We start from the raw sequence: 13,481 nt of genomic DNA on the forward strand, positions 1-13,481 counted from the left end.
TGAGCACCCTTTGGTTACGGAACCCTAAAAAACACAGTTAGGGAAGTCAAAGACCCCAGTAATAAAAGATAATTAAAAGAAATATCCGTCATGTCCTACCTTACTAAGATTAATATTATTCAAGCTCCTAAAACGTACCCATTAAATTTATATTATCAAGTATTAGGATCAAGCGGGTCCATAATATAAAATTAAATTTTGGAATTTATTACCTAAATATTACAATTACTGCATGGTTATTTTTTATGTACCTACTGCGCACCTTACGCGAGGAATTGGAAGGTATGTATGACGTAAAACCATGTATTAATTTTGATTACTTAATGCGAGGTGCATAATCTGCTTTTATTACAGGAATAGTAGACGAAAAAAATAGTACACGCCCAGGATAGGGTTCCGTAGCCATTACGAAAAAATCAAATAATATTTTTCTAAGGATTTCGTATTGTGTACTGAATCTTCCAAGTTTAGGTATATTTTATACCTTAGGCTGCTATTTACTCTTAAATTATTATTATTATTATTATTATATAAATTATCAGGCAGGCAGTTGCAAGCAACTGATAGGTGCCTGTATCCAGCTGTTCCTTGGTTAAGTATTCTTTGTATTGTTAATATGTTGGTCGAGCCGTTTCTTGAATTGGTTCACATTCAGTGCTGAGACTACATGTTCTGGTAGTTTGTTATATGTCTTGACCACTCTGTTACACAAGAAATGTTTACGAGGATTGTTGTGCGATCGTTCAGTAGATAGCTTAAATTGGTGGCCGCGCAGACGTGTGTTGTTACTAAGATTAAACAAGTCATGGAACTCCTGCAGGTCGTAATACCCGGTAAGGATTTTGTAGGTCTCTATTAAATCGCCACGCTATCTGCGTTCCTTTAAAGTTGTAAGCTTTAGCATCTACAGTCTTTCCTCATATGACTTGTTCCTTAATTGTCTCGGTATTTTGGTGAAACTGCGTTGAACATTCTCGAGCAGTTCAATGTCTTTGACAAAATAGGGACTCCAGACTTGAAAAGCGTACTCCAAATTTGGTCTAACATATAATTTATATATGCTGAGTATCATTTTTGGTGTCAAAACTCCGAAGGCTTTCCTAATGAGGTAGATTAGGGATTTAGATTTTTTAGTGATCCCTGTTATGTGCGCTTCCCATTTAAGGTCCTCCGTTACCTTGACTCCCAAATCTGTTTGCACTTTGACTTGCTTAAGTTCGGTTTCTTCTAAATTATATGTTAAATGCGGATTTAGGTTCCCTATCTGTAATACAGTGCACTTCTCACTATTTACGAGTAGGTTAATGAGCTATTTCTTTGACCAGTCAGCTATTGTGTTTAAATCATCTTGAAGTTGGTCGAACTCAAGTAGTGGATTTGCGAATATCTTTGTGCCGTCAGCAAATGTGCTGATGCTGCAGTGCAAAGAACAAGGCAAGTCGAATGTGTAGATTATGTACAGCACAGGTCCAAGTACGGAGCCTTGCGGCACGCCACTGAGTATCGCTCGCTCCTCCGACAGTGTCTCGCCAATTCTTACACGAAACGTTCTGTGCCGCAGAAATGCCTCGATCCAGTTGAGAAGTTTTCCTCGTATTCCAACGAATTCTAGTTTTTGTAGTTTACTAATAATTCTCAAGCAAACTTAGCCGCTATAATTTTCCGTGTAAATTTGATATAATTTACCTACAACCATTCTGAATTTATTCAAATTTTTCCACCCAACAGTTTAGATTTTAGAGGGGGGGAGACGCTCGATTTCGATGATAATTTGCACTTTAAAGTTGAATATTTCGCAATCAGATCACTGAATAGAAAAATTGGATTAGCAACCCTCCAATGGTTTTAAAAGACCTAACCAACGATACCCCACACTATAGGGTTGGATGAGAAAAAAATCACCCCTATGGGAGGTACTTACCCTAAAAAAAAATTTTTTTTTTTATTTTTTATAGTAAGTACTTACCATTTTGTCGGCATAGTTTACATAATATTTCCGTGCAACATTGCAGTTTTCTAGCATTTATAGTCCCTGAGCAAAGCCGCGGACGGACAGACAGACAGACAGACATGGCGAAACTATAAGGGTTCCGTTTTTGCCATTTTGGCTCCGGAACCCTAACAAAATAAAAGTGCACCACGAAGTAGGTACATATTTGATTACTTCGAGCGACTAAAAAAACACAAATACGCATTAGAATGAGGGCTATCGTTTTTTGTCTTACTAGATGGCGCACTGTAGCGTGAGGTTTTTAAGTATGGCTTTCAAAGTCTGTTATTACGAGCGTGAAAACAAAGTTTAGACTAAAATCATATTTAATACACCTTAAAACCGTACCATAAAAATATCGAGCATGCCACAATGTTGCATAGTCCCCGCTTTGTTCGGAACAAAGGGAGGACAAAGGTTTCTGAAAGACAAAACTGTCTCAAAACACAGACATTCACTGCCCCGGAACGCATATTTGCCATAATTAATTTCAGATATTGCAAAATTATTCTAATTATAAATAAACCCGCGTAGCTCACCCAAAAACTATGAGATTTGGGATTTTGGAGACCTCACGCTACACTAGCGCCTCTAGTGGCGAATTCATACGCGATAGCCCTCATTGAATCGGAATTATAATAGGTAGATCTAACCCGAATTTTATGTTAAACTACCTTTTGGTATTTTACGGTAGGTGCAAAAGTTTAACAAAAGTTAAAAATATATTTTAAAATTTAAATACATTGGATAGCATAAACAGAGTCAGGAGACACCACATTTTTTTTACCAATGTTTACTGCGTATCACTTAACTCATTACTTACTCATTGCATAAAATACAGATTTTAAAAGTTAATGAGATTATTAGATATGCCTACTTTGAAAATAATAGATATTAAAAAGATCTCGTTAAAACATTAAAGACGAAACATCAGAATTCATAGATCTAAGTTAAATAAAAACTAGCATAATATGGCTAAACAAACTAGCATAATATTAACTAGACTTGATTAACTGTACTTACATTAATTTAATTCACTAAAATACATATTGCCTATTATGGTAACCAAAGATAAACATCACTTTTCATAAAACTTTGTATGGAAAGTGGTTTGATGTTTTTGCTTATACTTAAGTGTATTATAATAATTCCCACTTACCCTTTGCATAAGAAAGCAGCGATCACTAATATAATGTATCTATAAAACTCCATCTTTAAAAATCTTCACTACTTATTTAAAATATATCACTTTATTATCACTGGCAAGAAATAATGACTTAGTTGCAATTGGCTAATTTTCCATGGCTACCTACGACAACTTGAAACGAAGGAAAGGATCATTGAGCGTAAGTGAGTGATTGTTGTCGAGATCGAGCGGAGGTCGTGGACAGAACAATAGTTACGTGCAGTGTACGCGGCTAACCACCGCGAACTGTGCGCGCGCGCTGCGCTGCGAGCACTTCTAGATCACAACGAGTCCGTGATAACAGACTTACTGACCGACGTCGCCAAACAATCAACACCCAGCGTGACCCAGCCCAACTGACTTCAATACTCATGAAGACATGTAGTCCTGTGCCCAGCAACGGGACGCATACATACCACGGTAACTTATGGTCTGCTGCATCTACCAACTCTTCAGGAAGAGACGTACCTTGGTAGTTAATTTTGCTAGCTTAGTATTTGATCATGCCGAATAAGAAGTAAATTAGATTCGATATCAAATTTTGTCTACTAGGAATAGGAACTTATGTGCACTGCCTCAAAAAAAAAAATTTTTAACCATGGAAAATTTAAAAACTATAGCTAAAATGTCAATGTAAATTTACAAAATCCCGAAAACTTATCTTATTCACAGCATCACTCAGAATATGTAAGTACCTACCTTATGTTCAGAACAAGTTCTCGTAAGATTCGAAATCTAATCATCACCTAAGTACCTAGTGCCTTTGGATTCCGATCTGATACCGCATTACTTATCTGTGAATAGAGACTAAAATAACACCTATAGGTACTATAAGTATTTTTACAAGTACGATTTCGATGATTATGATAGTAAATAATAATTAGTTAGACCAACTTATGATGAAGATATCTCTATGAACAATGTAGCCACGTATCCTAAGGATGGCCGGCTCATATGTTTTATCCAATAAATCGAATCATAGAGGAAAATACTTACAAATTTACAAACCTTGAATATATTTCCACCGCCAAGGAAATGCAGGGACTATAAGAAGGCTGTACAGAACGTGATCGCAATTAAAATCAAATTTAATGAAACAGCCACCAGTATAGTTAACAGTTTTTGATGACAAACAAAAAATAACACAGGGATCTAAGTCATTATGTATCTCCGGAAAGGTATTGTTTTACGATAAATACTTATAAAAAAAGAACGCTAAAAATATTATCTACATTAATTTTCTTTTTTATTACTGAGGAAGATACTTCGTTGTTATTTGTGCAGCAGCGTGGGTTTTTCATTTGTTTTTTTTTGTTTTTTAATCAAAGTTTTTAAAGTAAGTACTTATTCTTAAAGGTTAAAGAAGTCACCATGAAGATCATTTGATTCGTTTAGTTACCAGGTTTTTATTTTTGTCTTGAGTGCAGTGATGACGGCATGAAAACCGAACTTAACCTAACCTAAATATTATATGTATGTCTAATCTTAAATATTTTTATGCGATAAACGCTGCGTTAAATGCAATGCGTTTCACACATATCAATTTGCATCAGATACCCGCAATTTAATTACCAAATATTGTCTAAAGGTGCGACCAAACTTAAAACACGGCGACGGTACGGAATCGCAGTGACACATCGTATGCGCACCGTTTTTTTGCATGATTTCCACACCGGTGTCTATAGATATTGGAATCACTAATATCTTTTGTCCTAGTTGTATGTTCCCTAATAACTTTGGTCATAATGATCTTTTGCCATAACAACGTATTCCCTAATGTAAGTGCCATAACTTTTTTTACCCTTGTATTGTATGTCCTAATACTTATGTGCACTATCATCTGTAGTACTAATGTTCATATATCCTAATAGTGAATGCCATAATCATGGGTCTATATTGGAATCCCTAATATCTATTGTCCTAATTGTATTTTTCCTAATAACTTTAACCCTAAACACTATTTGTCATAAAATATACTTTTCTGGTAGCAGTTCGTTTCTGTTGGGGACGCAGTTCTAACCTAACCTAACCTACTTTTCTGGTAGCAGTTCGTTTCTGTTGGGGACGCAGTTCTAACCTAACCTAACCTACTTTTCTGGTAGTAGTTTGCTTCCGTTGGGGACGCAGTTCTAACCTAACCTAACCTACTTTTCTGGTAGCAGTTCGTTTCCGTTGGGGACGCAGTTCGGGTGCCATTCGTGATCCATAACATCGTATGTCCTAATGTAATGTTTGTCCTAATCATCATTTGCCATAACGGTTTTTTTTGTGAAACCGTAAATATTTCAGATTTTGAAGTGGTCATTCTGTAGAACTGTATAGGCTAGGATAGGTTTATTTTATAACAACCCTGAAAAAAATACGGTTTCAGAGAAAAAAGCGTTATGGCAAATGATGATTAGGACGGACATTACATTAGGACATACGATGTTGTGTTATAATATTAGTACAGAACAAATTAGGTGTTTTGGCATTAGGTCATGTTATATTATGGCTAAAGTAATTAGGTATTTTGGCATTAGGTCATGTTATATTATGGCAAAAGTAATTAGGTATTTTGAGCATTAGGTAATGTAATATTACGGCTTAGGACTCTTAAGACATAAGAAACATTATGGCTTATAATCTTTATGACTAATGAACGATATGTCAAGAGCGTTTAGGACAAAATTGGTATGGCACTTGACTTTAGGACTTACGACGGTATGGATCGGGACCGAGACCCCACACCGCTGCTTAAAATACGCAAACGGTGGGGAATCGCAGTGACTTGCCGTAAACGTCGCGACTTTTGTTGGGTAAAGACCTGACATTTACGGCACGTCAATGCGATTCAGTATTTTAAGCAGCGGTTTGGTCGCACCTTTATGCGGTGAGCGCAGCGGCAAACGCATGTTTGGTAATTAGATTGCGTGGATTGTGATTGGTTAGATTACATGTGCGTCAAACGCATTGCGTTAAATGCAGCGTTTATCGCATAAAAGAACCGAGCGCTTTAAGGGTGCCCCCACATTTTAAAGGTGATTTTGAATTTCCCGCGACTCAAAAGAGTAGCGTCAAGTAGCCGCGTCGAGCAGCAGCGACAAGACGGCTTCTTGCCGGATTGATCTTGTCCTGGGAAGCTGATTTCTTAATCTCATTTAGTACCAGTCGTGGCAGTGGTAAGTACAAATAAAAGAATTGGAGTGAATGAAAAAAAATACTTAACAGTGTTTTTTCCGAAATTGAAGAGGTATTTTTTTTTCCAGCGATAATTCCGATTAAGCTCAACATTTTCAGCTTTATCGCTATATGTCACGTGACCAGACTTGACACTGGAAACGAGCGTCGAGCGATTTCATGTGGCCGCGGCCTAACGCTAAGTCCAGATCCCATCGCCATCGAACGCATAAACCATGGGATAGAAAATTCTTTAAAGGATGCGAAGCGTGAACTGTGAGAAATCAGCATCTGAGGAGACAACTTACCTGGTCAATTTTGATTTCCTAGAAAACACTAAAGCGAGCACAGAGCATTTAAGTAAATACTTAAAACAAATATAGAATTCGTAATAATTACACGTTATTCCCTTATACTTGGGCTTTACATTAGCTGTCGCACAATTATCATACTTAAGTGGGAAAAAACCAAAGACAGTAAGCGGTACTGAAAGAAATTTTAAATGTATATTATATTCTTACCGCAATACTCGAATTAACGGGAAAATATTAACCCTTTTATTCATAAACGCCGCTAATAAGCTTCTGTTAATTTAAGGACTTGCTACATTGGATGCTTTCTGCAAGCTGCAGTCCTGCTACAATTAATAAAAGGCCGTGAAAATACCCAAATAACATTTACTAACTTTAATTAAAGGTATCGGAGCGTAGGACGTCCACCAACGAGCTGGACGGATTCACAGTGAATCAGGCCGCTTCCAACCGAAGCAACTGGAGGTCTACGGGGGAGGCCTATTGCTGATGTGACGAACTTTATTGCAGGTGGTAGGACCTTGTACAAGGTCCGCCCGGATTGCTACGACCATCTTGCTCGCTAATCCTGCCGTGAAGCAGCAGTGCTTGCACTGTTGTGTTTCAGCGTGGAGAGTATGACAGCTGGTGAAATTACTGGCACGTGAGGTATTCCATCTTAGGCCTCTAGGTTGGCAACGCGTCTGCAATACCCCTGGTGTTGCAGATGTTTATGGGCGGTGGTTATCTCTTATCATCAGGAGACCCACTTGCTCGTTTGCCATCCAGTCGAATAAAAAAAAGATGATAGTGATATGGTATCGAAAAGGTCTAGTAGCTATAAAAGGGTTTGGAAATCGTACTAAGATCAGGAACTGATATTTACTTAAACTTTGGTGCTTATTTTTAACTCCTTCCAGGAGTTCCAAGCTGCATTATAGTAGGGGTAATGCCGCCAGCATCATGGGAACCCTGCCACAGACAGATCTTTTAGACGGGGTATTCTATTTTTATTTTTTATTTTTATAGTAACATATTTTAATTATTTAGTTAAGGTATTTTAGGTTAGTTCTTTTGTCTTCTAACTACCTATTAATTTCATGTGTATTATGCTATTTTATGAGTTGGTGCTATTGTTGATATTAATAATGATAATAAACCGACAACATATTTACGCGACCAATACAAAATACTATAATCTATATTATACGTATACCTACCTACCACCCACCTAGTGCAATACTAATGTACTGAATTGGTTTGGCAAGTACCTCGTCTGGTTTGTATGGTTTGTAATATGAGAATTATAAAACCAGTCTTCGTAGCAAAGTACACTAGGGTAATCGAAAAAAATGAATAAACAAAATACCACCTATACGCGTATATGTTCCAGTTCTGAACAACAGAAGCTTGGATACCAAACATATTTTACCGTCTAAAAAAAGAAGAGACCATTTATGAACTCTATCTTAGGTAATTGAAACTTAAAACATCTATTTATCTATCTAACGCTAAACAAGCGATTTTTTTACCTTCAGGGATCTCGAAAACCGCTCTAATGCTAGTTTTAGTCTTAGCCTTAGGTGGTACTTATTACTTATGGAGCCAAAATAAATCTTTCTTTCTTTCTTTAATGATTTCGTTACAATTTGCTATGAGTATGAGGATTTTCTTAAATCAAATTGGGGTTAATTTCATACTTTTAGAATAACTATAAAATCATTCAAACTACTTTTTGTAACCGCCTCCAATTCCAAGTCACCCCGATTTACGGTGTACGAGTAGTTATTACCTAGTTCTGTTCAGTCCACTCACGAATGGGTGGGGTCACAAAATAAAACTTATTGCCGACTTATCATAAAGTAAGTAAGCTTTTTACTACATACATCAATTTAAAAAAAAAATACATATAGAGTATACGAGATTTGACTAATAGGGATAATATTACATATTGCTTGTAATTTTCTCTCTGTGCACCTGTTTTCTGTATCGCTTAAGTACTTTTTTCTGGTGTACGATACAAAGTCATTGTATTGTATTGTAAATATAAGGGCTGCCCCTTGAAATTTTGACAAAGTAATTATGGAATTTCATATCATCGAAAACGATTTATCGAATATTCAATACTATTATTTCCTCATGGAGTAATTTCACTTCATCGAATAGTCATTACATATTAAACAATTATTATAAAAACAGTACAAGGATTATTATTTGCTTAAAAATACATTTCATAAACTATTCATGAGACAGAACAACTAAATATCGCTGTTTATTGCATCGACGTACTAAACACTTTTATTTCATAGTTGATTACATATTATAACAATATACCTATTCCTACTAGTTTTAGTGATTCAAGATTAAATCCTGCATCTTTTGCATAATTTTGAGCAAATTTGAAGGCTTGTATTCTTAAAAATAAAATGAATGTAGTTACTATTATTATAAAAATAGTTTAGGTTAGGTTAGAACTGCGACCCCAGCAAAAATAAATCGCTACTAGAAAAGTACCTACATTACAAAAATCATTGAAGTTATGAAATAATAAAATATGAAATGAATATCTGCCAAATAAACAATCATTTTTCATTTTCGTTTTCATTTTCATTTCATTTCATTCCAGGTAATGAATATTCGACTATATGAAAAAATATGAAACGTTGACTTTTAAATGATATTCGATTAAAAGAATGTCGACATTTCAAGGGTAAACCATAATATAAGATATAAGGTAAAGTGTTGCGTTATATAAATTTAAAAAATATACAGGTCCTTTTGAGCTTCACAGTAGTTGTAATAAAGTTGATACCTAGGACCCTGTCCACGCCAGTTCAAGCTTGGATAGCTCGATTTGGTGGAAATGTGAAGGTCAACTAGTGGTTGGACAACTATTTGTCAGCCGAGGGTTTAGTCAAAACGAATCGTGGTAGAGTTGTTCACAATATGTTGTAATCATTTCCCGGTCCACTCTATTGTACCATCAGCCAAATTAAGTGGTCTATCAGTTTTTAAACAAGTTTCTATCAAATGAATATCGCTAAAGTCGAACTTTCAAGTTGACAGACACGTCTATTGGTGTTACTGTTTTATGAGCAAAAAACAGTAACACCAATTCAATCAATTCTAAGAAGTAGGCAATATGAAAGTAGTCGTTTTGGGAAATGGCCTTTCTGGGAAGTGGTCAATCTGGGAATCGCTCTTTATGTATAGGAATGGTTATTATGGAAAGTGGTCTTCCAGACATGTTCGACGACGTGACGAAAGGTTTTTATGCTCTTTCAACTTTCAATGATGTGACTACCTAGTACCTTTTCTATCTACTTTCCTGTCAATCGTTCGAAGGTTAACTGAAAGAGATCTCTTTATGGAATAAGTTAGACTTTGTGCATTTGTTTCTCATTGTAATCTGTTTTTTTGTTATGTGTTTTATGTGCAGTAAAAGTTATACATACATACCTAACTAAAAAGAAAGGATTTTGTGATTTGGTTAATTCTGAAAGGTGTGCATCGGATCGAACCCTAGGTTTCGATTCGATCCCAGTAGGAGCAAACTTTACATATAAATGAAAAATACGAAATGTTTTGTCGAGTCCTGAATGTTTAACTTCTCTGTGTAATCTGTTTTCTGTATCGCTTACTATTTCTGGTGTACATACAATAAAGAGTCTTTGTATTGTATTGTATTGTACCTTTTTGTTTATGCGTTGCCCATTATACATAGCAACAAATTTTGCTTACTTTGTTAAATAATATTTTGTTTGAAACATTGTCATTTCAAGCTGCTTAGACCGCTTATGAGGAAGGTATATAAATTATGATGCATTTTGTTGTATGTAGGTAGTGTAGTAGGTACGTACCTAATATCAGAATGAAATCAGAAATGAAAGTACTTTTAGCAAAGGAAACAGATAGTTATTCGCTAAAGTTTAAGAATCTAAAAAAACTAAGGGTTCGTTTAGAGTCTAAACGCACCTCGTCCCTATATTCAGCGCTGTACTCGCTTGACCGGCTGGCAGGCAACCATAACTTGACCCGTTTGCTCGTAGGCATTAGGCGGTTCTCAAACTGCTGCGGCTTTTAACTTTGTACTGTAGAACCTTGATTTGTACACGAAAACCGCATGATGTAACACACTGGCTCCGTCTCTCCGTGCGGAGCTGCGAATCGCACGACGGTTAGCACTCCCGGACGACGATGCGGTGCGGAACGCGGGGTATGCCACATTGAGCGCCATAGAAATGAACATAGGTAAGAAACAAAGAGAAGGCGGTTCATCGTACACCTCTGTTCCGGACGGGGATGCGGATCAAATCCGTACGGTGCGGGTGCATCGTCGCCGCACGCGTATTCGTCGCTCCGCACGCCGCAACGGGATGTGGCAGCAGGTGACAAGCGCCTTAGGCGTCTCGACGTTGGTCAGCGCAGCGCTAAACATGACCGTGGTCAAAATTTGTTTTAAAAATAACACTTCTTTATCATGTTACTTCATGTAATTATACATATATATATTTTTTTTTACTATGAACCTGGTAGGTACTTCAGACTGAGGTCTAGTCCGCGGTGGATCAGTGTATGCTTGCATAGAATATGACGCAGGTGGGGTAACGCCCTGTCTACAGCATACCTGTTTCGTTTGTGCCAATGACTTTCCTTATACATTAATGTACAGCGTGCAATATGTTTAATATCAATGTCTCAGTTTTATTATTTATTTTATATAAAACTACATAACTGCGCCTGCGCTGGTAGGTACTAGGAATGTACAAGTTAGCCCTGTTCTTGAAAACAGGCGGAAACGCTTGTACCTTGCATTAACATTATATTATGTCAATAGCAATAAGGTCAACAGTTCGATGACTTTGACATAACTGCAACCGACACTTACTTTTTTAGGGTTCCGCCTACCAACCCTTTAAGGAAATACCGCTTGTCCTTTCAATGTCTTAGTTATATCAAATCACATGTTACTTTGGAAAATGCGGAACAGTTTTAAAACTATTTATTTATTTATTGAGAAACAAACAGTCATATATAAACATGAAATTGTAGACAAAGAAATACAAACAGACGGTACCTATAGTTCCCTTAATGAGTCATATAAGAAAACGTGACAAACACACAAAATTGCTTTATTATAGGTACACCTATCCTTATCACTATTGTGAGTATTATCCTACGATGTACTCTCTAAGGTTTATTTGAACTAATTGAATATTGTACGACAACTTCATGCTTATTATACGGTTACCTAAGACTTATTGAACTTTGTTACTTGTATCTTTTTTTACATTAAGCTGGCACGCGATTGACTTGTCTGACCTATCAACACCTACCACCTTTACAAGCATACCAGTGTCCATATATGTTCTTTTATACTTAAGTATTTATCTGATCAGGTACCTATTAATTTTTTTTTATTTTTTGTTACCTGCTGGCTTGGCGCAAACTATTAGTACACTTGTCTTGTTCTTATTGTACCCACTTAAAAGGTAGATATACTGGTACAGTTAGCAACAAAGATATGAATACAGCCAAATTGCAAAAAATATGTATACACGACCTAAATGTTCAGGCCAAGTCCTGGAGGTATACATATTTTTGGCACTTTAAACGTATGTAAGTATGTACATATTTTTGTGGCTGACTATACATATCCAAGTTAATTTAGCTATTTTCATATCACATAATTATGTAGTTACCTCTTGAATGTACATTACGGAGTAACTGTCACGGTTAATGCGAACACGTCAATTACATCTCGAATCTTCATTACAAATTGGTTAATTAAATTTAATATATTTGTACATACAGTAACGTGAAATGCAGGCCTGGTGACATATCTTCTTATCCGACTCCATCAGAAGGAAATAGAAATAGAAATAGACTATTGTATAACTGTGTACATAATAGGGTAGGGGTGTGGATGATTATATATTTGGTTGGAGTATACACTCGATATGTATGCACATATGTATAGTTTTTTGGCTTGCTATGTAACTTAAAAGGCTTAATAGACTTGAACACTTGAAGTGTCATAAAATATCTCGGTTGTGGAAGTGACATATCTCTTTACACGACCACTATCGAACCATATCTGATCCCTGACCCACTGTAGAACGTCCACAGGTAAGATCGTGATTCGGTTGGCTTGGTAATCAGACCCACTATCAAGGTATTAAGTAGTAGGTACATCAATTAGGTATTACTGAGACTCCGCTGTCTGTCTGTCTGTTTGTCCGTCCGTCTGTCACAGGGCTTTATCTCTTAAGCCGTAATAGTTAGTCACGTGAAATTTTCACAGATTATGTATTACTGTGGCCACTATAACAAAAAATACTAAAAATAAAATAAAGTTACAAATTAAAGGGGCTCGTCATAGAAGAAACGTGTTTTTTTTTCAGCGTTTTTTGGTAGCAATGTGTTGTAAGCCGTTTTGCTAGGCGGCCAAGGTTCTCACCTAGCAACGGCCCTATGCCGTTTGAATGTTTACCTTTAAGTTTGCGGTTTTTGTGCAAAATTAATGAAGCAATTAATGAACCACAAACCTCAATAAAGCCAACTTTGATAAAGCGCTCGCCAAATCCGCACCGTACTAAGCACCATGTTTACCTATTACTTATTTTTTACACAAAAAAAAAACATACTTAAGTAGTTAATAGTACCGACTTGAAATTTGGTACGAAATGTAGTTTAGATGACAAAGCAAGTACAGTCAACAAAAAGTACAGTCAGCAAAAAAAAGCTTCTATTAAAAATGAAACTTTTAACAAAAACTTAATACAAGCATTATGTTTACTTGCAATGTAATGTAGGTAGGTAACTATGTTTGCTCGGGTAGAATCTTTCAACTCAA

The 13,481-nt window shown here is 36.3% G+C and overlaps 1 protein-coding gene across 1 annotated transcript in view; it reads right to left on the reverse strand.

Moving 5' to 3' along the window:
* LOC141438032 (myrosinase 1-like) overlaps positions 1 to 3,465 on the reverse strand; it is a 29,709-nt gene extending 26,244 nt beyond the window's left edge. Inside the window, exon 1 of the mRNA XM_074101670.1 lies at positions 3,150 to 3,465. Coding sequence (XP_073957771.1) covers positions 3,150 to 3,202 — 53 coding nt within the window. The 5' untranslated portion in view covers positions 3,203 to 3,465. The remainder of the gene's footprint in view (positions 1 to 3,149) is intronic.
* Positions 3,466 to 13,481: the final 10,016 nt, after the last annotated feature.

This window comes from Choristoneura fumiferana, chromosome 18, assembly GCF_025370935.1.
Source record: "Choristoneura fumiferana chromosome 18, NRCan_CFum_1, whole genome shotgun sequence".
Taxonomy (NCBI): Eukaryota; Metazoa; Arthropoda; class Insecta; order Lepidoptera; family Tortricidae; genus Choristoneura; species Choristoneura fumiferana.